The sequence below is a fragment of the Myripristis murdjan genome, chromosome 6 (genome assembly GCF_902150065.1).
Source record: "Myripristis murdjan chromosome 6, fMyrMur1.1, whole genome shotgun sequence".
Lineage (NCBI taxonomy): Eukaryota > Metazoa > Chordata > Actinopteri > Holocentriformes > Holocentridae > Myripristis > Myripristis murdjan.
This window is the reverse complement of record NC_043985.1, coordinates 1,810,666-1,837,547: the sequence shown is the minus strand read 5'-3', so window position 1 is coordinate 1,837,547 and position 26,882 is coordinate 1,810,666. Positions and strand designations below refer to the sequence as shown.

The following is a 26,882-nucleotide window of genomic DNA, read 5'->3' as shown; positions in this document are numbered from 1 at the left end:
TCTGAGATTTTGAGATCACATCTGAGGTCACAATACCATGATATGGCGTAAGTGTAAGGCTGCATTACAGTAAAGGGATACAGTCAAATTTTATTTATGAGTTCTGCCTGTTCTGTTGCTTGCCTGTACTTGTTTGGCCCTCATATTCACATTACTAATGACTGTTTATGAAAAATATTTCAAATTTAAATACATTATCTTAAAAAAAGCATAACAGCAGTCATCCCTTATTGTCTCAATAGTCACACCATTTTAAGAACAGAATGGCTGGCAAACAGAATAAAAAAAAATCACAGTTATTTCCCCCATAACCAAAGGAAAATGATTGCAATAGAATCTATAAGCCCAAAAACCAACAAAAACATCACAAAAAAGTTTTTTTATGCTTGCTAAACCCAGACATACTTTTTCTAGATAAAGACACTGCAATAAATAGTGAGGGGAATGAATTTGTTGAAAATGTGCAAGTCTGCATCATGGTTGAATAACAGTTAGTATATTAGTATATTGTGCATGGTGCTTCTACGATGCAGCCAATACGTTTGCAATGTGGTTGTATAACCATCAGCTGGTGCAGGACAAAATCACCAGTTAATACCAATCAAGACACATACACACACATCACTGTCACAATTATAAAGGCAGTTTAGGCATCTCCTTCCTTTAAGAAACAAGAAATCAAACTGTGTGCAGTCCCAAAACTGGGCTGCCACTCAAAGTATACTATGCAGCTGTGAATACTTCTCAGTGAATCATAGCACCAACTTGCTTGAGGCTTACTTCCCACAAGCAAACCGTAGTGCCAGCATTTTTCAGCATCATGCGCTAGGCCAAAAAAAAAAAAAAAAAAAGTAAAAGAAAAAAAGAGGAGCTGATACGTTGCAAAACATATTGCCAATTGGCACAATCTCCAGTGAAGGGTGGTTTGAAAAGATGACTTAGGCTTGTAATGCTTTGACAGCAACACATATTTTAACCTACATTTAATCTGGTGGTTTTTGCACCTTTCAGCAAGTTACTTTCTGAAAGATGCAGAAACCACCGGGCTAAAAATATCACCAAATATTTAATTCTAAAGCAATAGTTATACTGACTATAGGTTTAGTTTTCTGGTAGTAAGCAATGTTTTGCTTATTTTCTGCCATTTCTTGCGGAATAATTTCCTTGCTTTTTGGGTGTGTGTGGGTGTGTGTGTATGTGTGTGTGGGGGGGTGGGGTGGGGGGGGGTACATGGTATTCTTCCTACTTTTTCTTTTTTCCTTTTTTTTTCATTTTCCTTTCCTCTTCTCTTTTTGAAAGAAATTATACATATGATAATTACTTTTATCAAGTAGTATCAATGAAACCATTATACTTAAATTCTTGACCATATTGCTAGGCCCTACATATGATGTCTTTCAACCTCTGTGATGTGCTGCCATCCTTCTCCACTGCATACTGTTTAATGAAGCAGAAAACAATCATAAAATACCCTATTCAGAAGGAGAGATGGGTAAAATAAATAAAATAAAATAAAATAAATAAATAAATGAATAAAACAGCCAGGCAGAGAATCATCAGGTGGTGTTCCCTGGTGAGGATGAAACGTGTTTGATGTTCAGAACAAAGACCTCCCTGGGAGCTGTGCAGAGGCCCTGGCTCACACACACACATACCAGTCAACAACACTTGAAAGCTAGTGAGGACAGCCAACAGGTAGAACAATCCAGCCGCAAGAGAGCCTTTATGTGAACAAGACATGCTGTGTCTGAGAGCGCACTTTGTTTTCATTCTAATTGCTTTGCCCATTTATGTGCTTAGCTAGCAAGTATTATGGAGGGGTGGGAATTATGACAAATCTCATCTTGTGCTGTTAATTTAATTAACAGACTAGTCAACTAACCTCTTTTTGTATTCCGAAATCCTTCTTCAGCTCTCTTACCTCTCTTAGTTATGATGATGCGAAGCAGAGGATTGGCTGAGGAGACAGCCTTGTGAAAGTTGTCATCATTGTTGATGGGCAGAAGGTCTCCGTGGATGTCGGCATATCCTAGCAACACATCAACACCAGGGATGCGATGGATGGTTTGAAGGAGGTGATAGAACTCCTGGAAGCCGCCAGGACCATTTCTCTTTAGGGCAAAGCGACGGTACTCTGCCTCAAACTGTAGAGGACATAACAGTAAACGCGATGATCAAAGAGCTGCACCAAAACATTTCACGATTTCCCTTATTAAAGACAATTTTTTTTTTATCAACAACAGCAACTGTCTTTGGGAAAGTTACAGTATCTCAAGAGCTCTGTAGTGGCTAAGTATTATGTGAGCACCAAGTGGTTTCAGGCCATTAACAATCACTATCAACTTAAGTCACAAGACTGTTCACCCTCTTACTATATCCCACCTAGAGTAACATGTTTGTTTTGGGGGCAAAGACAGCACCAGGTGCTTAGAATGCTTCTTTACAAAATTTTTACTTTATTACTCTTTTTTTTAATTAGAGAAAATATTTTGGTAATTTTATGGTAATTACTAATTTGTGGTTATTTTCTTGTATGAATTATTTGCTCATCACCTTTTTCTCATGTTTTCAAAAGAAATCAGTGAAACAGGAAAACACATCTGACAAAATCTGACACTGATCCAGCATCATTGAGCTGACATTTAAATGTTTAATCTTAATTATTAAACTTCCACATGCACTTGTCTGGAAGTTACAAGCCAAGACATGTTTTTCTTGGAGCCAAGACCTCACATAATGTCTTTGGGAAAAACATTTCACAGGAAGACCAGCACATTTATAATGAAATTCAAAGCTGAGTCCAAGGGTAGCCCTCATCCCACTTATAATCATTAGGCTGGAGCCTAGTTCGCATTATGTAATGGAGACGAGCCATTCATGCCTCCCCTATTTTGTTATATTTTGCTATAGAGATGGCTTTGTCTGGGGTGTATTTTCAACAGAACAGATGCTACTGAATGATCATAGAAATATTAAAGAAATATTCTGGAATACTATAAGCAGCAGTGTGTCTCTATGATATTCTTGCTCTTCAGCAACTACGTGTCACTTTGATCACAAAAGTGACACTTCATAGTATATGAGCTATAGCATAGTATAGACTGGAGTATTTATTATAGTATACTGATTAGAGAATATCACAGATCAAAGATTAAAGTGTGGGATAGATAGAAAAAGCTACAATTACAAATGTCTGCTACTTCAGCACCACGGACAGAACCATGGATTTATCATTACACAGTGCAGTTAAGCCACTGTTATTTCAGAACGACGGTTAGGGCCAGAGACTCTAAGGGCCTACTCACATTAGCCCATTCGTCCCAAAATCCAGATTATTTGACTAGTGTGAGCGCTCCGTTCCGTGCTTCAATATAGTAGACTTCCTCCGCTCTGGCACAGTTGGAGGAGGTGTGCTTCAGTACGGTACGGGCGTTCATGCACGAGCACATGCACAGTCAGGCATGCAGCGTGCAAACGTGTATATGACGTAAATCATGTGACCGTCCCTCCCGCATTTCCTCCTGCCTCTGCAAAATCGTTTTATGCGTGCAGTGCAATTAATTGCGAATCACCACCTCACGCAATCAATAATCAACCATGTTGTCTGTGTTGTTATTCATTGTGCTGCTGCAACCGCGTATAAACAAAAGTCGATTTATGATGACGTCAGGCCATGCATGTGTCGTATTTCAACGTGATGTCGTACGTACCAGAGGCAATCGCGCTTAACCCTTTATGGGGCAAGTGACTATTTTTGGTAATTTCAGCACATGTTACATATCACGCCCATCCCCTGTCTCAGTTAGTTCAATAATCATTTGGTCTTCACCCAGCCAATCAGCAAAGATTACTCTACATCCCAGGTCACATGATTGTGGCATTTGACCAATCAGCAGAGACCAGGGTCACATCAAACTTTCATTTTTCTTCAATGTCAGAAAACAGACGTTTTGCAGCTCGGTTCACTGGACATTTATCATCAAAACATCAAAAATAAACATTGTAAGTTGATGAAACTCACACATTTTATTGTTGAGTCGTTGTGCTAAGTGGTGATATATGTGTTGTTTGTGGAGGACTTAGTGAAATGAGTAAAAATACGGCTTGAAAAATGAGGGCACCATATTTGATCATACGCCCTGTTCACCTAAAACTATTTGTGTCCATTTTTGGACATATGCCCAATGCATGTAACAGCATACTTAGTGCATTTTCTTTACAAATAAACCAATACAACTTAGGATATTATGTTTTAATGTTGCCAAAGGTTTTTATTACACTGTACAGTGATTCAGAGATCATTTCAACAGTGTTTTTAGTTTATAAATAGTGAATATGAGTGATTTTTGCCTGTTTATGGCCTCATAACAGTTGCTTTATTGTTTAATTTTTAGCTTCCTTCAACATTTTATGGCAAGAGGAGGGAGACTGCTGTCATGCCAGTCTACCCTGACATCAGTGATGATGATGATGATGACGAGGAGGAGGATGACCAAGACAAACAGACACTTCCTCGAACCCTCACACACGTGCCTATACCAGCACTTTTGTTATAATGTTCACTTGATGTTCAAATGTTGTAAAACACGTTTCTTTCACCTTATAGGTGTTCTTGTTTTTTTATAGAAATACAGACAGACACAACAGATAGAAACAGAGATAGAAAGACAGACAGAGGCAGAGACAGACAGACAGACAGAGGCAGATACAGACCGAGACAAACAGACACTTCCTCAAACCCTCACACACACATGCCTATATCAGCACTTTTGTTATAATGTTCACTTGATGTTCAAATGTTGTAAAGAAAAACATGTTTCTTTCATCTTATTGGTGTTTTTCTTGTATTTTTGATATAAATACTTATTGGAATTTTTTTTTACCACAGACAGGCAAGTAACCAAAAATGGTAACTTCATTGGCCTTGATTTTCTATAGGAAAATGAAAATTTTTGAAAAATTTTATGAAAGTAATAAAGTCATGTCATGTTCACTAATAACAGTCTAGGGTTGTTTTTTTTAATTTCTAAGTATTTCAATGAGTGCCCTATAAAGGGTTAAGCACGGTTGGGCTTGGTATAATGTGAGCGCAGGCCAGCGGGGGACTGGGGAGGGGGTGCATTCGTGCTTCAGCACTATATGGAGCAACTGGGCCTAATCTGACCCTGCACTCTCTCTCCTACTAGGAGATGGAGAAGGGGGGATGGCAGGTTAACAAGGGGGATGCATTTTGGTCATTTTGCTATGGCATCCCCCCTCAAATTGCAGTTGTGTGTGTTTGGAAAATCACTGAAAAAAAAATTTTCAACAAGGTCTCAGTATGATAGTTTGTTCTTGTAAGGACAAGTAAATCCAAGGGATCAGAGTGACTATTCGAAAACAAGTATGGATAATCATGTGCCAAGGACAGCCAAGAGTTCAATTAATCACTATACCAGGTAATTTCACTTATTAACTTGATGGCTGAAATTATGCTAATCACTGAAATCACCTAGGGCCAGTTTTTCAAAACTTTTAATCTGGATCAGAATGGTCTGGATAACCAATTCCCACTTTTTCCTATCTGGGATCAAAATGATCTCATTGATTTTGTCCCAGTTTTTCATGACATTGTCATATTGGATAATGCTGATGCAGATACCACAGGATCTGGATTTTCAAATATGGACATGGAATAGCAGGGGCTTATTTGTTTAAAGCAACATGCAGTATTTAAAGAATAAAAAAAAAAATCAGCTGTTTTTTTTGTTCAAATATATTATGAAAATCTTGAATATTTCATATCAGTTTCAGTGATCACAGGTTTATTGCCCCTGTATTCCATGGGGTTTCAAGTAATTTATGAAAAAGTGTGAGAATCCACTCTGAATCCAGCCCTCTAAATGTGACATAAATCATGCTGATTTTTGGTATTAAATATACCCTGATTCTTGCCTTGTGTTTTGAAAAACCCACAGACAACATTTAATCCTGATTAAAGGAGGGCTTGGATTACATCCAAGTAACATCCAACATCCAAGTCCTGATCCTCAGGATCAGGAATTTGTCATCTTTTTTGAAAAATCTACTCAAATTGAATCCAATTGGATCACTGCAGACTTGCACACTCATGACCCTCCATATAGCATACTGTTTGCCATCTCTGTGGTCCAACAACACTTGATATCCCTCCCAGTCCCTAAATCAGGGGTATCAAACAATGAGCCCTAGAGAGCTGTAAGTATTCCAAACAAACACTACACCAGCCACTTTCAATCAGAGAGGAGGGATTAATCGCTCAATCATTAATCATCTGATGCAGGATTTGATTGTAATTAAAACCTAAAGATTTTCTGCCCTGGTTTGAGACCACGGCCACTGAAAAAAATAAAAAATAAAAAATTCTAATAATAAAGTGGAAAGGTTACAAGAATGAAGTCATAATGTTACAAGAAAAAAGTCATAATTTTATGAGACTAAAGGTGTAATTATATATATTATTATATAATACTAAATTCGTAAATTGAGGATAAAATATAAGGAGGAGTCGAGATTTACAAACTGGAATTCAAAAATGAAGGATGTTGAAGATTTGGTTAGGTTATAGGTTTCACAAATAATGAAATACTTGTTGTTATGGTGCATCAGCACTAGATTATACTCAGTATCACGATAGAGACGACTGTGCAAAAAAAAAAAATTATGTGGACATGATGATTGGCTTTTTTGAAGTTCATTGGTCAACATGTTGAAAACTAAAAAAGTTATCAACACGCTTTGAGCAACTTTTGATAAGTTTGGTCCAATAAAGATCCACAGTGAATCTGGAAGCTATGGTCTAGGAGGAGATGTCAAAAATATGTTTTTCAAAAAATTCAAAATGACGGAAAATCCAATACCGCGGACCTTATGGGTTTTCATATCAAATAATTACCTTATTACCTTATAAATTCTTACAGCAGATTTCGCTGATAGCTTTGATGTGTATATAAAAAATATATATTTTTTCTACAGTGCTTTGGCAATATTGTTTCTGATAAACAGTCCTGACAGTGAAGTGACTTCATAGACAGATGAGTACAGATGGAAATGACATAGAGAGAGCAGGTTTCACAAATACCAGATTTGACTCATAGCTGAAAAAGGAGTTGCCACAGCGGACCAAGAGTGACAGACAGAAACAGAGAAACTGTATGTGCGTGTGTGTGTGCGTGTGTGCGTGTGTGTGTGTGTGTGTGTGTGTGTGTGTGTGTGTGTGTGTTTTCTCTGGTACCATGCAAAGGAACTGGTTTTATATACCATCCTTGAAAATTCTGTAGGCCCTTTGTCCACATATGGCTTCATAAATGCAATGAAACTAGACAACTGAATATGAATTATTTAACGTGACACTGTAGATGATTATTTAAAGCAAGACTGAACTTTGTTAGTGTTGGGTTGTCTAGCTCCCTGGGTGTGATATCAGTCCCCATGGTAGAGAAATATCTGAGAGAAAGAGCTGCTCTGCGCTCCTCTGGACTGCTAATCCACAAAACTGTGTTTGTGTAAAATTTCTGCTGAATTTAGTATAGTTTATGTTTTTCACATTATAACAAGATATTTCCCATTATAATGACAGGAGTCCACCTCGATCAGCTTCTTCACTTTTCACATGAAACATTTCATATTGTAACAATGTAAGTTACCTCATTATAACAACAAATGTTTTGTTATGTGAGATAAGTTACAACGAGAAGTTTATTGTTGTAACAAGATAATCTGATGTCTTATTAATGACAAAAGATGTCATTATAGCGTAAAAACATTTTGCGATAACGTGAAGAACATCTTGTTATAACATGAAAAGCTGAGATTATCAAACAAAGATTTCTAAACACTATCATTATCATTGTGTTATTATTAAGCTAATGGTTCCTAAAGGTAGTCATTACAACTGTGATTTTCAACCACTGTACCACGGCACACTAGTGTGCCGTTAGAGATCGTCTGGTGTGCCAATGGAAATTTTCCAGATTTACTTATTTGGTCCTAAAAAAACATTAATATTTCATTACTGCAAATAATTTGCCATTGTATAGCATCTGTGCCTGCAGTGTAGTGACTGGCAGAGTAATTAAATACTCCATGTCAGTGGGTGGCAGTAGGTAGTGCAATAATGCCCTTGTTAATTTAAGACAATAAAATTAGTGATGTGTGCGAGAGGTGGAGGTGACAAGATGTACAAGAGTGACGGATAAATATTTGAAAAGGAAAAATGCAGACACCGAACTAGGCCCTGGACAAAATTCTAACCCAGATGAAGAGCCTAGTATGAGTTTTATTCGCCTGTATGAACACAGTGAGAAACAGGTAACTTTAATGAGGAAAAACACAAAAGGGTCTGAGAGAGCTCTCAAAGCTAGCTACTTAGTAGCTGAACTCGTAGCCAAATCAAAGAAGCTACACACTATGGCAGAGACATTAATACAAACTGCCTGCAAAGCCATTGTGAACAAGATGCTCGGCCCTGATGTAAGGCTGCACAATTAATCGAATTTTAATCGTGATCACGATTTTGGCTGCCACGATTAAATAAGCCTGATCGTAGGCGATATTTACATTTAAAATGTGGGCTCTGCTGCATATCTAATCAAGCACTTCCTCAGTCAGTAGTCAGCCAACCACCAGGGGGCGAACGCATGGTTAAGGCTTCATTAAGCTGCCTAAATAACAAGCGAGCGCACCCTGCAGCGGCAGCCTCAAGTTACTCGGTGGACTGATGAGAGCGAGTCATGTCGGGAGAAGGTAGCGCATGTAGTGAAATGTAGTGACCTGCCTTCGCTCGTCTCTCAAGCCAGAAAATGTTGACAGGCTGGTGTTTCTTACCAAAAACCTGAAGGCCTACGCCTAATGTCAGTGCCTTTTTGTATAAGCTGTAATTGTTTCCATTGCATTGCACTTTGTGTTTGCACTCTGTAATAGCATATTTATTCAGTTAGGGCCCTATAATTTCCGCGATCACGGAATCACGGACAGAATTGCGGAATTAGCCAAATAAAACGGAATCTATTTTTAATGTGGATGAAATGCTGTTTTGTGTGGAATATGAATGTATGTCTGGGGAAAATTACATGGAGGGAAGCAAATCTGGGTGGCACAACCATAGATATCTATAATAAAGGCTAGATGTCTTTCGGCGGAGTCTGTAACATCATCACCGGGCGGCCATCTTACCACAGGCAAGCTCTCTGGCAGAATCTATGGTAACAGACGGAAGGTGAGCGATCTGCACAAACATAAATACTCTTATCTCGCTGAAATCTTGACGGATTTACAAACGGTTTGGTTTCTTACAAACGTTATTAACGTGGCTACAATTCTGAATGTTTGACCAGAAGTGTAACATAATTATTAATCAAGTGCAGTATTATAACTACACCTCTGACGTTTATAAAAAAACCACACCGTTTGAAAATCGGTAGAAAATTGAGCAAGTTATGGTTGTTAAAAAGTACATGCACCACTACCACACAACGTTATGGGTGAGCGAGCTGACTGTGGCAAGATGGCCGCCATGTGCGGACGTGCGACTCCATTGGCCAGCAGCGGCCACGAGACATCTAGCCTTTATTATAGATATCTATGGGCACAACCCCTCCAGTCGTTTCACCTGCACCTGCACCACCAAGGAAAAAAATTACAAAACTGCACCGGCACCGTATGAGTCCGAATGGCAAAGAAAACTTCCAGGCTACAGCAGCGCACTGACATGGATTGTGTAACAAAGCGAAGAGTTGCCACTCCGCTCTATTTTCACTGGCTAACAGCAGCACACTGGTTTAGCTTGTCTATTCAGAGAAGAGGTATCACTTTGGCTTATTTTTCAATCTATGTTATCACATGCATACTACTGCTCATTCATTGGTAGTTGAATTGTTAGGTCTGTTTGATAAGTAATTTACATTTTTAAAACAAATAATAATTTAACATATTGTTGTTGAATAGCCTGTACGTACAATGGTCAACACTCGGTTAACAATCTGTAAAGTTAAATGTATGCATGCATTGACCCAACCTCAACCCTCAGGTGAAATAATTACTTATGCATCCTCTTGTCATTTTTGTTCAATCATTAATAACATATTCACCCTTTATTGCTATAACAACGTAATTGTTAAATAAATAAATAAAGTGTTGTTTATTTGTTACCTCAATTAATTTAGGGTAATTTCTATTTCATTTGTGTGCATTTTAGTCATTAACATTTTAGTCATTAACATTAAAAACACACTCGTTTTTGGTAGTAAAATAAGAGTAAAATGTAAAAAACGGAATTCCCAAAAATTAAAACGGAAAAAACGGAATTTCCAAAAATTAAAACGGAAAAAAACGGAATTTGGGAAAAAATGAAACTGATTTTATGGGGCCCTCTCTCAGATAACACAAATGCCAGACATATTGATGACATGTCTGCAGACATTGAAGGCAGGGTTTTCCCTGCCCTATAATTTCTTAGGCGCACCGCCTAGACGTTTTCACTGGCCGCCTAGATCAAATGAACGAGGAAAGGGGGAAAAAACGGATATCGACATATTCAATCTGCGGCTCCGTTAGGAATCTGTTGTTGATGCTAGCTTGGATTGTCCGGAGGGAGTTAGGCGGGTACTGGGCCATACGTCATGAAATACTGACAATGGAATTAACCAATCACTGCAGCGAATAGTTTCTGCGTGGACGCTGAGAGGGTGGCTTTCAGCCGCAACACATCCGTTGTAGGCTAGGCGGTGTGGAATGTAAGAATTGCCTAGCGCGAAAAACACAAGCGCTCGCAAATACCAGTGATACAATGGCAACATAGCGATTTTCCAAACTACCCCCAAGTGACTTAATAATCTAACGTTAGTCAGAAACTTATTTATGTAACGCTTGCTGTGTTTGTTTTTGTGCCGATATGCCATGCGCTGGCCGCCCATCTCTCCCTCGTTCCACTTGCTGATACAATGACAACTTAGCAACTTCCCAAACTCCCCCAAGTGACTAAATCCCCTAACGTTAATCAGAGACGGATTTGTGTAATTATTGTGTTCGTTTTTATGCTGCCATGCCGTGCGCTGGCTGCCTTCCCATCTCTCCTTCGTTCTACTTGCTGTTCGCTTCGCTTTTCACACACAGGCACCCAGCCCCCCCGCGCAGTTGACAGAAGCTGTGATTTTGATTTGATAATCATTTATTGTCCAGCTTTAGTATTAATTTCTGTACTTTATTTTATTTCCTGGTACTGTTTGTGTTTGTACTTATTTTGTCAGTATCTTAGATCTTTCCATTTATGTTTGTGTGTGGAGACAGAAAATAATTAAAAATAATTATAAAATGTTAATCTAATGCCTAAATAAATCAGTTAATCAATATCAAAATGCAGTTTGTTAAACATTCTGAAATTGTTATAGTAGCTTCTTGATTTGTCTCAAAGAGTGCAGGGGCTCAAAGAGTGCGGGGGTCCGGAAAGATACACAACAGTGGGAAATCTGGATTGCAACTTGATGAGTCTACGGACATTAGTGGACATGCTCATACTGAGTGTGTATAAACAAATTGACAGACTGAACTGTCATTATATATACTGTATTAGGCTTTCTTAATGTAAAGAAATGTGCTGTGGCTCAAAAAAGCTTGGAAAACACTGTGCTACAAGTCCAGTTTTCCCTGGTGGTGTGTCCTCGGTGTGTATTGCTATTTTGCTTACACAAGGAAATCATTGTGGGGAAAATATGCTTAAATAACATCGTTGTAGAATGAATGTTTTCTTGTGGTTTGACAAAAAAAGATCACAAACAATTGTAGGCTACCTTTTTCTTATTAATGCCATGTGATCTTTCTGAATTTTGTTGAATTTTGAAGTTTATTTTTTGATTTTTTTCCATGGCATTGCAGAAAACAGCATAACATGCAGAAAACATCATATCACCTTGGCATTTTCAGTACCGTATACTGGTTTTTGAGCAAAAAAAAAAATCAACTCAACTATTTTTAATCATGGTGAAACAGCACGCTCCTCAGTAAGTACATATTCGGTTTAATATCAAGAACTGTGGGTTTTTGGCAGCCAGTCGTTACATGGCAAAAATCTCCCAAGTAACTTGACGGCTAGTCGTGCTCAAATGAAAAAAACCTCATCACTGAAAATATCACTCCGCCTATATCTTACTGCCTGGGTCTGTGTGGTTTCCATGGCAAAAACGTTCCACCGATACCCGCATCAAAAGCCGCTGTCAACTTTGTTAGTCTGCATAATGGACCGTTTTGTCGTCAATTTTGATTTATTTGGCGACCTAAGTTTGGATTAAAGTCTGAACAAGAAGGACAAGACAGAAAAAAAAAGGAGAAAGAGCCTACGCGAGAGTGATGAGAGAAGAGCTGGATCAGCTGGAGAGGTCAAGAAATGAAGCTGGTATGGCCCGGTCAACGTCTTGGGCAGTCAAATGTCTACAAGACTACCTGAAAAACACCGGGCAAACAGCTGATTTCTCAACTGTAAGTAAAGAAGAAGAAACAAACAATTGTATAGAGCTTTAATTTCTATAATAATCAGAGTCAGCACCACGGACAGTCCCTGTAAGATTTTCCACGTAGATGTGCAGGCTATAACTTTGTTCTTGTTATTAATGTGTTAATGTTATCAGTTATTAATTAGCCTATTAATCATTATTAATTCGTTTATTCTTTATGAGTAGCCTAGGCCATAGGATTTAATTAATTTGTCAATTTGTTTGCATCTGTGCACTGAAGTGAACATTTAATAAATCAACACATCTGTGAAAACTGTCATCTTTATTTCAGAGGTAAACTGTTAACAGCTGGAAAAGGTGATTAGCAAAAGCCCCTGAAAGGTGGGGTTGAAATTATATAACTCTGTTCAGCCTTAATGTTCATGCTTTCTGTCATTACTTTTGCTGCTTAGCTACATTAAGCGGAGCTGTTAAATTGGAGTGACACACCCCCAGCTGAAATAAAACATCTGCCGGTGAGTTTATGAAAAGATGGATGTTTGTTGTGGCGCTGACACTGGAAAGCAGTAGCCTATATTTAAATATAACTGTTCATATAAGTTGGTTGTCGATAAAGATCAGCTGTGCTGCTGAGTCGTTGTCACGGCACCTGTTAGATTAAAAATGACTGAGAAGTCGGCAGAACTTCTCAGTCCATGAAAAAATTATTTTTTACAGCGGATATTCTAGTTGCAACATCACTGAGCTAGCAAAGCGGTTTTGTGTTGCTATGTGTGGTATTTATTCAGTTTTGGGAAATCACAATGTCAGGAAAACATGATAAGCCCAAGTTGGCTGGCTGACGATCTCATGTTTTCCGATGAAACGGAGACAATACTAGCAAAAAACTTTTATATTTTGAGAGCAAAATGCCCACAGTATGAATACATTTTGATTATACATTTTATTTTGTTGGTAATAGTTGTATAATCGCATTATTACACTTGAGGGTGTGCTTGACCGTTATTATTGTCACAACAGTGATGCGGCCAGGAACGAGGTGCTTCCGTTAGCATCGTTGAAGTTGCTCGAGAAATTGCTCAAGTGTAATAATGCTTGATTTGCTGAACCTGTCCTTGCCAGTTTTTTGACGACCTTAATATTCATTCTACTGATATCATTTGCATGGAGCAAGGATTGATAATACCACTACCACTACTACTAGTAGTATTAGTACTAGTGGTACTACTAGTACTAATACTACCACTCTACTACTACTACTACTACTACTACTACTACCATCATCATTATTATTATTATTAACAATAATAAAAATAATCATCATCATCATCATCATATCATTCATAATATAACCTTTAATATTTTATGTAGCACTTAAAACATGGAGTTACAAATTGCTGTGCATGACATCAGAAGATGAACTGCTGTAAATGCAATAAAATCATGTTACAAACCTGTACAAGTATGTAAAAATATAATGTCTGTAAAAGTACGGTTTTAATTTTGACTTTAGAAAAGGAGACAGATGTGGTCACACAGTCAAGAAGGCTGTCAAAGAGCCTTTAGTCTGTATCCCTAATAAATGATCCTACCAAACATCAACATTTCAACAAAACTGCTGGGGTTGGTACTGGAGGAGAACCAGCAAGAACTTCAGTCTACTCTCACCACTGTATCTATCAAACTATTTATCTATCATCCTCCAAAATTAACACCATTTACCTTCCAAATGCACAAATTGGGGTCACCAGCCAGGTTGCCACTAAATAATTTGCAATTACCACGCAGGGCCAGCTTTACAACGCTGTATTTTTTTGTGTTCCCACACTGTCTGCCATACCTTTCATGATCTCAGCCAATCAAATCAAAGCTGCTTACTACTATTTGGTGCTGTCATCACCATGCTTGTCTATGTTTTTGTTGTGAGAAATATCAGCGCTACATGTTACTAGAGATGTGGTGACACATTTCCACTGTTAAGCCACTAAAAAGAAGACAAAAGCAAAGAGAAATGTCTCTGATGTCTGCAATCCTGTGAGATGGTCTGAGCTACGCAGGGGCCTTGAGATGCTGACTAAAATATGAAGCTCACAAACACAGTGTGGAAATAATGCACAGTGCAGCTTCATGGTAACAAATGTTTCTGACTAGTAAATTTTCTCAGTTTACCTGCCATTGGAAGATCAGTCAAAAAGTTCATTTGGACCCTGTTAACTATCTGCTATCAACCTGTTCACTTCAAATTCCAGTTTCAATATCTGTTTGGCTTGGAAATGGCTCTTACTCTGAAGCAGCACTGCAAAAAATTTGCATTCATCTCAGTATTACAAAAGTTTAATGGCGCTGGTAGTTGCAGAACTGTGAATTTCCTTCGGGATGAATAAAGTATCTATCTATCTATCTATCTATCTATCAGAACAGCAATGAAATACTCTAAAGCTGCAAAACAAACTGCATGATGTCATGTGTGTTTGTGTTAAGGTGGGAATAATTTCCTTGTGGAGGAGCCTCTTTCTCGCTTCAGAAAAAGGATACATAAGACATAAACAAAAAAATTAAAGCAATATCTTTTTTAAAAAGCTACTGTATAAGTGTGATTAAGCAGCAGTGCAACATGTGTGCTCCCCTTCTCTCCCACACTCACTGATGTTTTTATTCTCCTGCATTTAGTTAATAACAGTTTGTTTCATTAAGATCTACATGGGCAATACAAAAATTAATCACAGTTTACTATTGCAAGAAACTGTAAGTACTACGGTTTAACCCCTGTTTCTCTATAGTATTACAACCAATTAATCATAGTTACCATAAAATAGCCTATGTTCAAAACAATTCAATTAACAAAGAAACATAAACACGTTAGCACTATGGAACAGTTACTAGAAAGTACCATAGTAAAGCTGTGGTAGTGCCATGGTTAAGACCACAGAAATCACAGTTGCCATAATGTACCTTAGTAAAACTGTGGTTACTACATAAAAAATATAGAAAACCATACTTGATCTTCGATTATTGTTATGCTAATGAAGCAGACGCAACAGAAATGAACTGAAAGAGGAAATAAACAGTAACACACACACTAACATTTACGTGAACACAAATACTAATGCTATAAGCTTTAACTGATGACTGATACTACACTACAGTAGCGTCAGTATCCTACTAACAATACTAACAGTGAAACAGTGAAAGTGAAGTGAAATGAATTGAGAGAGAGAGAGAGAGAGAGAGAGAGAGAGAGAGAGAGAGAGAGAGAGAGAGAGAGAGAGACCTTGGGATGCGGATTGCGGATCAGGCTTGAAAACACTGCGTTGCAGAATCGCCAGATACCGGAGGTGAAAACACGACGGAATAAAAATGGATTACGCCGAACAACGGGTAACGACATCGCAGTCAGCCCCGGCTGGGCTGGGATCCGGTAGCTGCTTACAGGCGCACCCAGAGGTGACGGTGGCAACCAGCCTGTCACCGTTAACAAGATTTTTCTCATTAACCCAATTCGTTTCCCCGAATTAATGATGTAAATTGGTGAAACACGAAGAGACACACACACACATACACACACACACACACACACAGAGAGAGAGAGAGAGAGAGAGAGAGAGAGAGAGAGAGAGAGGGATGGGCTAGGGACCAAATATTTGTATGGCAGCCGGAGGTAACGTTAACGTCAATGAATCGTTAGTCCACCAGCAAGCCAAGGCGAAGCAGACCTTCGTTGCGTGAAACCGTCAAAACTAACTCTATTTGCTTCATTAGCCACAATGACTCACTTTGCTCTTGACCTCCACCACGTTGTCGGTGAGTTTTAACGGCGTCCGGTGCTGCTGCCTTGACATACTGCTGTCCGGTTGGCTGGAGCACTGCGGATAAAACCATCCACCGGAATTATTGCTGCTTCGTCTCTCCTCGGTGAAAAGATAAAATCGCACGTAAAGCTGATGACGAGAGCAGAAACTGTCCGTTCATCGGTTGCCTTGTTTGTTTGTTTGCTCGTACGCTTGCTCTGACCGTTATAGAAAACATAAATGAAAAACAGCCGCTCGTACTCCCCTGTTTCTGTCGCGTGCTGCCTAAATATCAGCGCGCGGTGTCGCTGGCTAAGCCGAGAGAAAAAAACAAAAACAGCGCTCGCGACAGGTGGAGCCCGGTAGATCCAGTATGGGATGTGAGGTGTCACTCTGGTCCGTTCTCCTCCTCCAACCTGACCTCCTACTACTGAGACTGGAGCTTTGAGGAGACAGCCTGAGTGGGCGGGGCATGTCACTCGAATATCACTTTTGCAAAAAGAGCTTGCCCACATACACTAGCCAGCTATGACTCCTTCATTCAGAGACTGCTAGCATACAGGAAACCAATTCTGCAATTTCTACTACTATTGCAGTTACAGCTGCTATTATTGCTCCCATTACATTATCACTGCTATTACTACTACTAGTCCCTACAACAACTACTACTACTACAGCTATTGATACTATTACGACTATTAGTACTACAACTACTTCTACTGTTACTATTGCTACTTCTAGTATGACAACTACTACATCTACTACACCTACTACTATTACTACTACTGTTACTGTTATTACTAGTAGTAGTGTTAATACTGCTGCTACTACTACTGTTACTGTTGCTATTACTATTACTATTACTGTGCCTACTACTCAGCTACTGCTAGGCCTACTACTAGTGCTATTTCTATTACTGCTACTACTATTACTACTGCTACTGTTACTATAACTATTACTGCTACTATTGTGATTATTGCCTCCAGTCTTGCATTGTAGGCCTATTTAAGTTGGTTTCATATTTTTGGATGTGTCCGTGTTGTCTGTCTTTGTATTGTCTTATTTACACTGACCAGGAGTAGCACTCCTAATTTCATTGTACTTGTACATTGACAATAAAGGCTTTCCATTCTATTCAGTTCTACTACTGCTATTAGGACTACTATTATTGATAGCCTAGTGTTACTATTACTGCTACTATCACTACTAGCCTACTGCTATTATTACTGCTACTGTGTTGCTGCTACGACTATCACTACTTGAACTAAGCTTGCACTGCGACTAAATCGTGGTCAAATGCAGCAACAAATGCTAATAATTAGCTGTATTAATATGCAAATGTGCTGTGACTACTGCTACTATTACCACTCCTGAAGTTGGTCCAAAGTTGTACTTAAGAGAAGATCAGGTTAAAACCACTAGAAATTTATTAGGATGCCATATCTAAGAAGAATATGCCCTCTAAGTTTTGTTGCCTATATTTATCATGATATCATGCCCCTGATTAAAGCATTTTAGACAATCAAAATCATTATTCAGAGCAGTGAAACTTTTTTTTTCTCCTCCTGCGAAGGTCAGTGTCAGGATGATTCAATGTGACTGATGGACAGTGTTTGAAAGCAAAGAGAGATTGACTAGAACCAGGTTTGGTGTGTGTGTGTGTGAGACTGAGTGAGTGCCCCCTCAGCCCCCCATCCCTTTTTCCTCTCCTCCACATATCCTCCTCACCCAGATTTATGCCCTGTGTCCCTAATCATTTTCAGTACCACTCGGTACTGGGCCTGTGCATGCGAGTGTGTGTGTGTGTGTGTGTGTCTGTCTGTCTATCATGGCTGGGCCCCTCCATGCTTATGTAAGAGCAACTAATTACCAACAATGTTCACCCATGCCTGATAAAGATGCATTCCAGAAAGAGAGTGGCAGAACAAATAATGAAAGTTTTTTGTTTGTTTGTTTCTTTTTAATACCATACTGCCTACTTCATTCTTTTTTTTCCTTTCTTCCTGGTCATCTTCATGTTCCACATTCATCTGTTAGCCTCCATGTCAATTCTTCTGTCTTTCACACTTCTCTATTCTCCTGTCTTCATCTCTACTTTTTCCTCTCATGTCTCATGTCCTCCTTCCTTTCCCCCCTTTTCTCTTCCCTTGCGCCTCTCTCCTCTGCTCCTCACCTCTCCTGTCCCCTTCTCTCCTTCTCCTCCTTTGTCAGTAACGATAGCTAGATCAGGAATGCAGGAATGCAAGGAGAGGGAAAAAAGGGAGTATTTGGATTGGGAGTGTGATCTCCAACAGCCAGTCAAAACTTTGATCTTCACACACACTGTCTGTGTGTATGTGCATGAGTATGTGTGTGTATGCATGTGCACACTGAGAAATGACTATGATGATTCATTGTACTGAGTCACTTATGCTTGACTGTGAGGCTTCAAAATTCCTCTTGAAACACAAAGGGAAGATATGGCCATGTTTAACCATGCTGAGGCATTTGTAGGACTGATGGCATATAACCACAGTATTTAGCAAATCAGGCTAGTAAGCTAGTAATGTTGACATGATGGCTGTAGAGGGAAGTAGGGTTAGACCAATGCTGACCTCTACTTAAAAATCAGCAGTGCCTTCCCTAGACATTTGGGGGCCACTGGCAATGTAGGTCCAAAACATGAACAACCTGAAAGCTTTTATTTCACCCTCTGAACAAACTTCACTTTTGATCATTCATTTTTTTTTTTTTTTTTTTTTTTTTTTTTGTATTTTATTTTCACGTCATTTTCTTGTATTTTTTAAAAAAAATATATTTCACTATTTGTAGGAAGTGGTTTTCTTTTCACCACTTTCTAGGTAATTTTTGCATCATTTTTACTAACTTGCTCATCACCTGTCCACCATATTGTCAAAAGAAATCTGAATGCAGCACAAATCTATGTCAATCCAGGGGGGTTAGTTTTAGTCTTTAGTTTTTTCACCTTTTTGCTAATTTTCCACATTTTTTGTTGTTAAAAAAGTGCTTATCGACTTTTCTGCAATGTTTTCAAGCGAAATCAAGTGAAATTAAGTGAAATTAAATTAAGACATTAACAGAATGTCAGTGATCAGGTTTCAAAGGGTTAAATACTTATTAAAGGTGTCTGAATGCAGAAATCCAGCACCACTGATCTGACCTTTAGTTATTTATTATTATTATTATTATTATTATTATTATTATTGTTATTGCTCATTTACCTTTTTCCCATGTTTTTGGAAGAAATCAAGTCAATTTGTTGTTGAGCTTTCAAAACAAAATCTAATTGGTTGTGGGGCCTCATGTTGAGGAAGGTGTGGCAGAAAGCACTGTGGCTGATCATATGAGAGAGAGGGAGAGAGAGAGAGAGAGAGAGAGAGAGAGAGAGAGAGAGAGAGAGAGAGTAATGATGTGAATTTAACCTGAAGCCACAACCAAGGTACCAAAGAAATTAATCCTAATTAATTCATTTAATTATATAATTTATTTCCATCTCAATTTAATACCACTTTCTTAATGCCACTTTCTTCCTCCAGGGTTATGTGTGTGCAGAGGGAGAGAGAGAGAGAGAGAGAGAGAGAGAGAGAGAGAGAGAGAGAGAGCACAGGAATGTCAGTTATGTGAACCAGTCATATTAGTGGGCTGACCAGTTCTGTTCTTTAGATATCTAACACCCCTCTCGTCTTCTCTTCTCTTCTCTTCTCTTCTCTTCTCTTCTCTTCTCTTCTCTTCTCTTCTCCTACAGCTTTATTAGATGGGGGACATAGCCACAGAAGCAGTATCTAAACAATGTCAAGGTGATGTAGCTATGATGACCATTTGTGTTTCTTTACAGCTGCCAGCCCATTGTTTTCCCCCACTGATTTATTTCCCATTGTTTTCATCCTTCATCCCTGCTAAAGCCAACAACCACTGCTCAAAATAGCATCCCTTGTACAATAATAAACAATAGTATACATGGTTAGGCTAGGTGAGACTTTATTAACACTTTATTTAGTTGTGTGAGTCACACGCCTCTCTCTGCATGTTGCGTTACTGCTCACATATGCTGGCTATGTGTGGTATGAGTCCACCTCCAGGCAGGGTGCTTTGTTCTTTTGGCGAGGTGTGACAGGTGGTGACGTTGCAGGACAGGTTTTTTCATCTGTGTCAGACGGCTCTATTCATATCTGCTTGGCCTGCTAGGGAAAACAATGCAGGGCGGATCACAAACTCACACGACACACACATGCATTCAAACATACAATAGTGAGTGGACCAGGCCTCATGCCTGCTTTTGGAATCTGCATACCAGTCTGTCTGGCTGTCTTCGATGATTTAAGTATTGATGGAATTTTGCACATGAAAATTACATCCTACAATCTTCAAGCAGGAAAATGGTGTGCTTAAGATGACAACAAAAGTCCAAAGTTCAAACCATTACAAACCTAAACCAACCTCTGGCAACCTCAAAAGCTAACATTTATACCTGTACCGTTTCAAATGATGTGTTAATCACCATCATCTGCAAATCCTGTATACTCTAATTGATGAAAAGGTTTTCATTTCAGACAAAAAAATTACTGAAGTCCTTGTATTTTTTTTTTTTAATGTTTGCTTTAGTTTCTGCCTTTGGATACTGCGATTTCTTTCATTTTCAGTTTTTTCTATATATTATATTATTTTCTGTATTTTAAAAAATGTTTATGTGTGTTTGTGAATTGGTGGCACATAATTTTAGTAATTCTGTATTTAATTTCAGCGTTAGATGGGTTTTAGCATGCCCTTAGGGGTTGTACATTTTTATGTCATTGTGCATTCTGTCCCTTTTGTTTTATTTTACTTATGGTTTTTTTATATAATCAAATGAAGAACTAAAGAACTAATTAAAGGAATTAGAAATGATATGACTGTTGAAATTTAGCTTCCGACTCTAAATTGTTTAAGCTATGACACTGATGTGGAGGAGAGGAAACACACACACACACTTAACACTTGAGAAAAACAGCCCATCATGTGATCCAGGTGCATTCCTTACAGTCAAAACATTCAGGTTTGGAATGTTGACAAACTTGTCTGTCTTTCAGTCTGCCATGACTCATACACCTGCTTACACCCCCTACTGGCAGCTCAACACATCACAGGAATGTATGAGAAAGAACCACAAAGCACACTAGATAACCACAAAGCCCCACAAATTACAATTAGCTCAACCACAAAGCACCACAAAATTCACCACAGAACACTAAAAGAGAATCCTAATGCAGAACAAAAATAACCCAAAGACCTACAGAGCACAGCAACAAAGTCCAACAAAGACTCCCAAATATACTGCAGAGAACAGTACATCACAAAGAACCTGCCATTACAGGAAGAAAAAAAAAAATGGAACCGGAGATTTCCAGAATTTCAGAAATTGTAGTGGTAAATTTATGACAGAAAACTCAGAAATTAATGAGAAAAAAACTCCAAAAATTCTGAGTTTATAAAGTTACAAAATCGCAGGAAAAAGAGATCATAAGTTCTGATATTAAAAGTAATAAATTTATGAGAAAAAAAAACTGAGAAAAATTTGTGAGATTATAAGGTTACAAACTGACAAGAAAAAAAAAAAACTCATAAAATCTGTTTTTCTTCTCCTCTCATCAGCATTTTTCTTTTTACTGAGAATTTTCAGATCCAATATCGAGGCATTTTCCATTATTATGTATGGGATACAGTGAGTGGAATGCAGTGTGTTTGTTCATGTGTTGTTCATGTGTTTTACTAACATTCTGGTCTTTTTGTTTTTCTCGCTAATTTACTAATTGACTTTGAGCCTCTGTGTCCTGTAAGAATATCTGAAATGCTGCTTTGGCCTTTCTAAACTCTGTGCAAATAGTGCCACCATGTGCTTAAAATTCCACATTACAAAAGTCTAAAACCCTTCAGTTTTATCAAGAAAGATTAGGAAGGGTAAGGTTTTAATATGTATATCAGACAGCTGATACATACTATGCCCATCCAAAGAGAATTATTTATGTACACACAGAGTCAACATACAATGACACAAACTGGAAATATGCCTGCCTTTTTTCATTGTTTCAAGTAGTCTGGTTGCCAGGTTGTGGCACACTAATCACTGTAGTGGCAGAGCTGGATGTAATGTAACACCTTCACTTTACTAACGCCTGTTTGTTTTTCTGCAGTGTTCTGTCTTTTTATTTTATTTAATATCATTTTATTTACTCCCTTTCTTCATTGCTGGGGTGGTCACACCATATGGCACACCCACAGAGGATATATGAGCTCCAAAACACCCTGAACATAACTGAAAAGCCAGTTTCACACAAACAGGGGATTTTAGACTGATGATGTAAATACACTATATGGACAAAAGTATTGGGCCACCTACACATTACACCTTCTTGAGCTTTTCTGACATCCCACTCTAAATTCATGGGCATAAGGAGGTGGTCCCCCCTTTGCAGCTATAACAGTTATATATATATATATATATATATATATATATAGAAGACTCACCTTAAAATATACGTGTGTGTGTGTGTGTGTGTGTGTGTGTGTGTGTGTAAGAGCAGGTTTGGAAATCTTTTTTTGTCCAGTGTGTGGCAGCAGATACACATAAATGTACAAACACTGACCAGCATTAATCAATATTTATTGAAGTGATGGTCTGGTGCTGCAGGAATATGACCATGACCATAAAGACAAAAGAGAAATAATAATAAAAAATCCTTATGCATCCTCTTTTTTTTTTTTTTTGGAACATTTATCAAAGCAAATTCCTTGACAATAAGTCTCACACATCTTTACACACACAGATTGTTTTGGTATAAGAAATAAGAAGTACCAATACAAAAACATAAGGCAGGTGTACATATTTTCATAGTCACCCAGGTAGGATATAAGGGACAACCATCTTTCTAAATAAATGTCACTGCGGAGTTGCAGTCTCGAGGTTATATTTTCCATACAGTTCATACACATTTTCCTTCAGTCTTTGGGTCCATTAGTCCACAGTAGGTGGGTGAGATTTAAGCCAGTTTGTTGTAATTATTTTTGAGGGCTATCAACACAAGAGCTACAATAGTTGCTGTGCCCCAACATCTTTAGAGACACGTTGCCTAGAATCAACTCATGTGGTTCAAATTACATATTTAGATTAAGGATTTCTTTTTTTTTTCTTTTTTCTTTTGTTTGTTTACCAGTGTCACTATTGGTGTTATAAAAAATTCTCAATTTCCCAAGTTAGGCTATTTAAGCCAATACATCAATACATCCCAGCCCTCTCCCACTCCTCATCTTCATTTATGATTATGGTCCCATTTATTTATTTATTTATTTATTTCATTGAACACGTTTTCTGTTAAATCCATGTAAATCCTGTTATATAGACTGGATATTATTTTCCTTGAGTTTATCTCAAGATTATTAATAATTTCAATCCACTACTACTGTTCAAAATTTGTTGGTATTTCATTAATATTGTCCCATTCCTTCTGTGCCACTAAATGAAAAAAATATGCATCCTATACCAGTTTTTAGCAATATACAATAAACAATAAAGGGGCAAAAAAATTCTCCCTTTCACCACAAAATGACAAACCAAGCTGATTGGTTTGTCATTCTGTAACAGTATGTGAAACTCTGCCATGACTGGTCAGGAGGCAAGAGGTTAAAGTCTGGACCCTTAACACACATACAGATGATCTATGCTAGCTGATCACCCTGATCTTCAAAACTAGTTGTGATGCCAAATCATTTTTCATCAATTTATAATGCCCATATATTAAGAGAAGAAGAAGAAGAAGAAGAAGAAGAAAGAAAGAAAGAAAGAAATATGACACACTGAACAACCACTATTTGATCTAACAAAACAAGGTAGAATGGCAGCCCTCTGGTGGCCTGTGAAGGTATTGACGGTATCCCAGAGTGATTTACATTTAGCACTTTTTGTTTGTGAACAATCAAATTCATTCTATTCATTCATCAAATAGATAAAATTCAGAAGAGTCAAGGTGACAGGTTCTCTGGGTGACAATTACAAATAGCACACCTCCGGTCCTTGGTAGCCTCTGCTAATGTTGGAACGTGTCAATAACATCCCATGTGCTCCTTGCCAGCCTGTACATACACACATGCTTACATCAGCTTACTGACGAGCATCTAAAAATAGCCAAATGATAATGACAATGAAAGTATCTCTTTGCAAGTTTAAGCCTGTTCTTTATTCATTCATTAATTGCACACCCACTCAAGGAAATTCAGCCCACAACATGCAGTGTCAAATCTTTTTTGGTGAATACTATCACATCAAATATAAATGTAAGTACACTACTGGTGGTTGAAGGGCTGAATAGCTGGAAATTGAAATTTTTAATTGAAGGTAATTTTTTGTTTGTTTGTTTGTTTAATAAATCCAAACATTAAACAGTTCTCTATGTGTGGTTGATTTAGGGAGTATTTCTGTGTCTGGAGTTATGTTCCTTTTTGTGATAGGCCACACCCACCACCACACTCCCTTTTGACCAGTCTGGGTGAAAGGTTAATCAGCTCTCCCTTGCCCCATGACCGAGCTTTCGACAAAGTTTTGCCACGTTATGTGAATCTGTTTGGAAGTTATTTTGTGAATAGCAAAGTCCACTGCAATGCTCCCTTTTGCCCAATCAGCACAAAAAGTTTATCAGCTCTTTCTTGGCCCATGACTAACCTTTCCACAAAGTTTTGAGCAAATCCATTCATAATCATCTTTGACATATCCTTCTGACAAACAGATGAAATGATGGTGAAAACATAACTCCCATCCAGTTAATGTCGTTTTTTCCCCTTTTTTTCCCCCTCAAGTGTAATTTCATGCCAACAAAAGCAGGATCAAGGAGAAAACACTGCAAATCATGAAGAACTCTCAGAGCTCACAGGTGGATGCTGGGGAGAGATATGTGGGCAGCTGCAGGTGAAGAAGCAAAAGCAAAGGTAGTTGTAATGGAAGATAGAGGGGGATATGGGGTGGAGAGGGGAGAAAGTGATACAGGCCATCATTCATAAAACTATTGTGGAAAAGAATGCAGAATCTACCGGTCCTCGAGATGATTAACCACAATCTCCTAAAAGTTTTGACCATTGTTGTGTCACATGAAACTTTCTCATGCAACTTGCTTGCATGCAAATGAGTTTCATCAGAGTTGCATCCAAACAGAGCAGAGTTTGATGTCACATCACTCTGTAGCTCTGACCTGTTCTGTTCTTTGGGGTTTTCAAAACCCTACAACAAAGGTATCTACCAACATGGACTTTAAACAAGGACATTTGTCTGACTTAATATTTTTAAGGTGAGTCAGTTTCTTGGAAATAGTACTCTGCTTTTGGTTGAAGATTTACGGAACCCCTAAAGGGACATGGGGAAAAAAATTTTTTTTAGATATGTTTCTCGTGCGCACGAGAAAGTTTCTCATGCGCACGAGAAAACACATGGGGAATTTTTTTTTTTTTTTTTAGATATGTTTCTCGTGCGCACGAGAAAACACATGGGGAATTTTTTTTTTTAGATATGTTTCTCGTGCGCACGAGAAAGCATTGGATGCGCGCGCATGCCTATATGACACGTCCTTCCGCTCCACGGCGTCAGCCACCACATAAACCTCCGGTTTGCGGCACCGCAACAGCAGCAGCTGCCTTTTTCACCCGCTCCCTCCTTGATCTCCCTAAAATTACTGTGACAGACGTTAACCGAATCATTCAGGCTAATTCCGCCACAGCCAGCAAGAGAAAGGACAAAGGATTTACACTCTACGTGTGAAATTACTTCCATAACTATGAAGGTAAGTTAAGTGTTTTACGTTAGCCTCAGACTAGACTAGCGTACATGTTAGCGAGTGGCTAACAACGTTAACCTTCAGCGGCATCAGCTGCACTAATGATGTTACTGTTGTAGTTTGTCCGGTGTCTTTTTGATGTAACGTATTTAACCTATATGTACATGTTGATCACAGTTTCAAACAAGGCTCCGACAGGTTAACAGGTAGATGTCAGTGATACAGGTCAGTGAGGAAGAGTCAGCCTCCTCACAGTCTGAGTTTAAGGGAGAGTCCTCATGCAGGTTCACTTCAGGTTCCTGAGAAAACGTCGGTTCGGCTTACAATGGATTCAACTAGTCTTTATTTATTTATTCTTAACAGTTTATGGTATTTATAGAACAGGAGGCTAGAGAATTATAGGGGTCTTATCAGGTGAATGCTCCTGTTTATTTGCTTACTCATCTACTCTTTATGCTCACTGTAGCTGTAATGTGTTGCAAATGGAGTATTTTCTTTTGTCTTAACATGTGTGTATTGTAACAGATTGTACTGAGGGATTCACGTCCTGTAGAGCTCACAGCTGCCAGTGTTGGTGTGTGGCCGGCCCCGCCCTGTGGAACCACGGAGCAGCTCTCTTGTACGAGAAAGTTTCTCGTGCGCACGAGAAACATATCTAAAAAAAAAAAAAATTCCCCATGTGTTTTCTCGTGCGCATGAGAAACATGTCTAAAAAAAAATTCCCCATGTGTTTTCTCGTGCGCACGAGAAACATGTCTAAAAAAAAAAAAATTCCCCATGTGTTTTCTCGTGCGCACGAGAAACTATCTCGTGCGCACGAGAAACATACCTAAAAAAAA

General features: G+C 38.5%; 1 protein-coding gene across 1 annotated transcript in view; it reads right to left on the bottom strand.

The window, feature by feature from the left end:
- Positions 1 to 16,650, bottom strand: part of pard6a (par-6 family cell polarity regulator alpha) — a 44,812-nt gene extending 28,162 nt beyond the window's left edge. Inside the window, exons 1-2 of the mRNA XM_030054630.1 lie at positions 16,238 to 16,650; positions 1,922 to 2,144 (exon numbers count right to left, since the gene is read on the bottom strand). Of these exons, the coding sequence (XP_029910490.1) occupies positions 1,922 to 2,144; positions 16,238 to 16,303 (289 nt within the window). The 5' untranslated portion in view covers positions 16,304 to 16,650. The remainder of the gene's footprint in view (positions 1 to 1,921; positions 2,145 to 16,237) is intronic.
- Between the last annotated feature and the right edge of the window lie 10,232 nt (positions 16,651 to 26,882).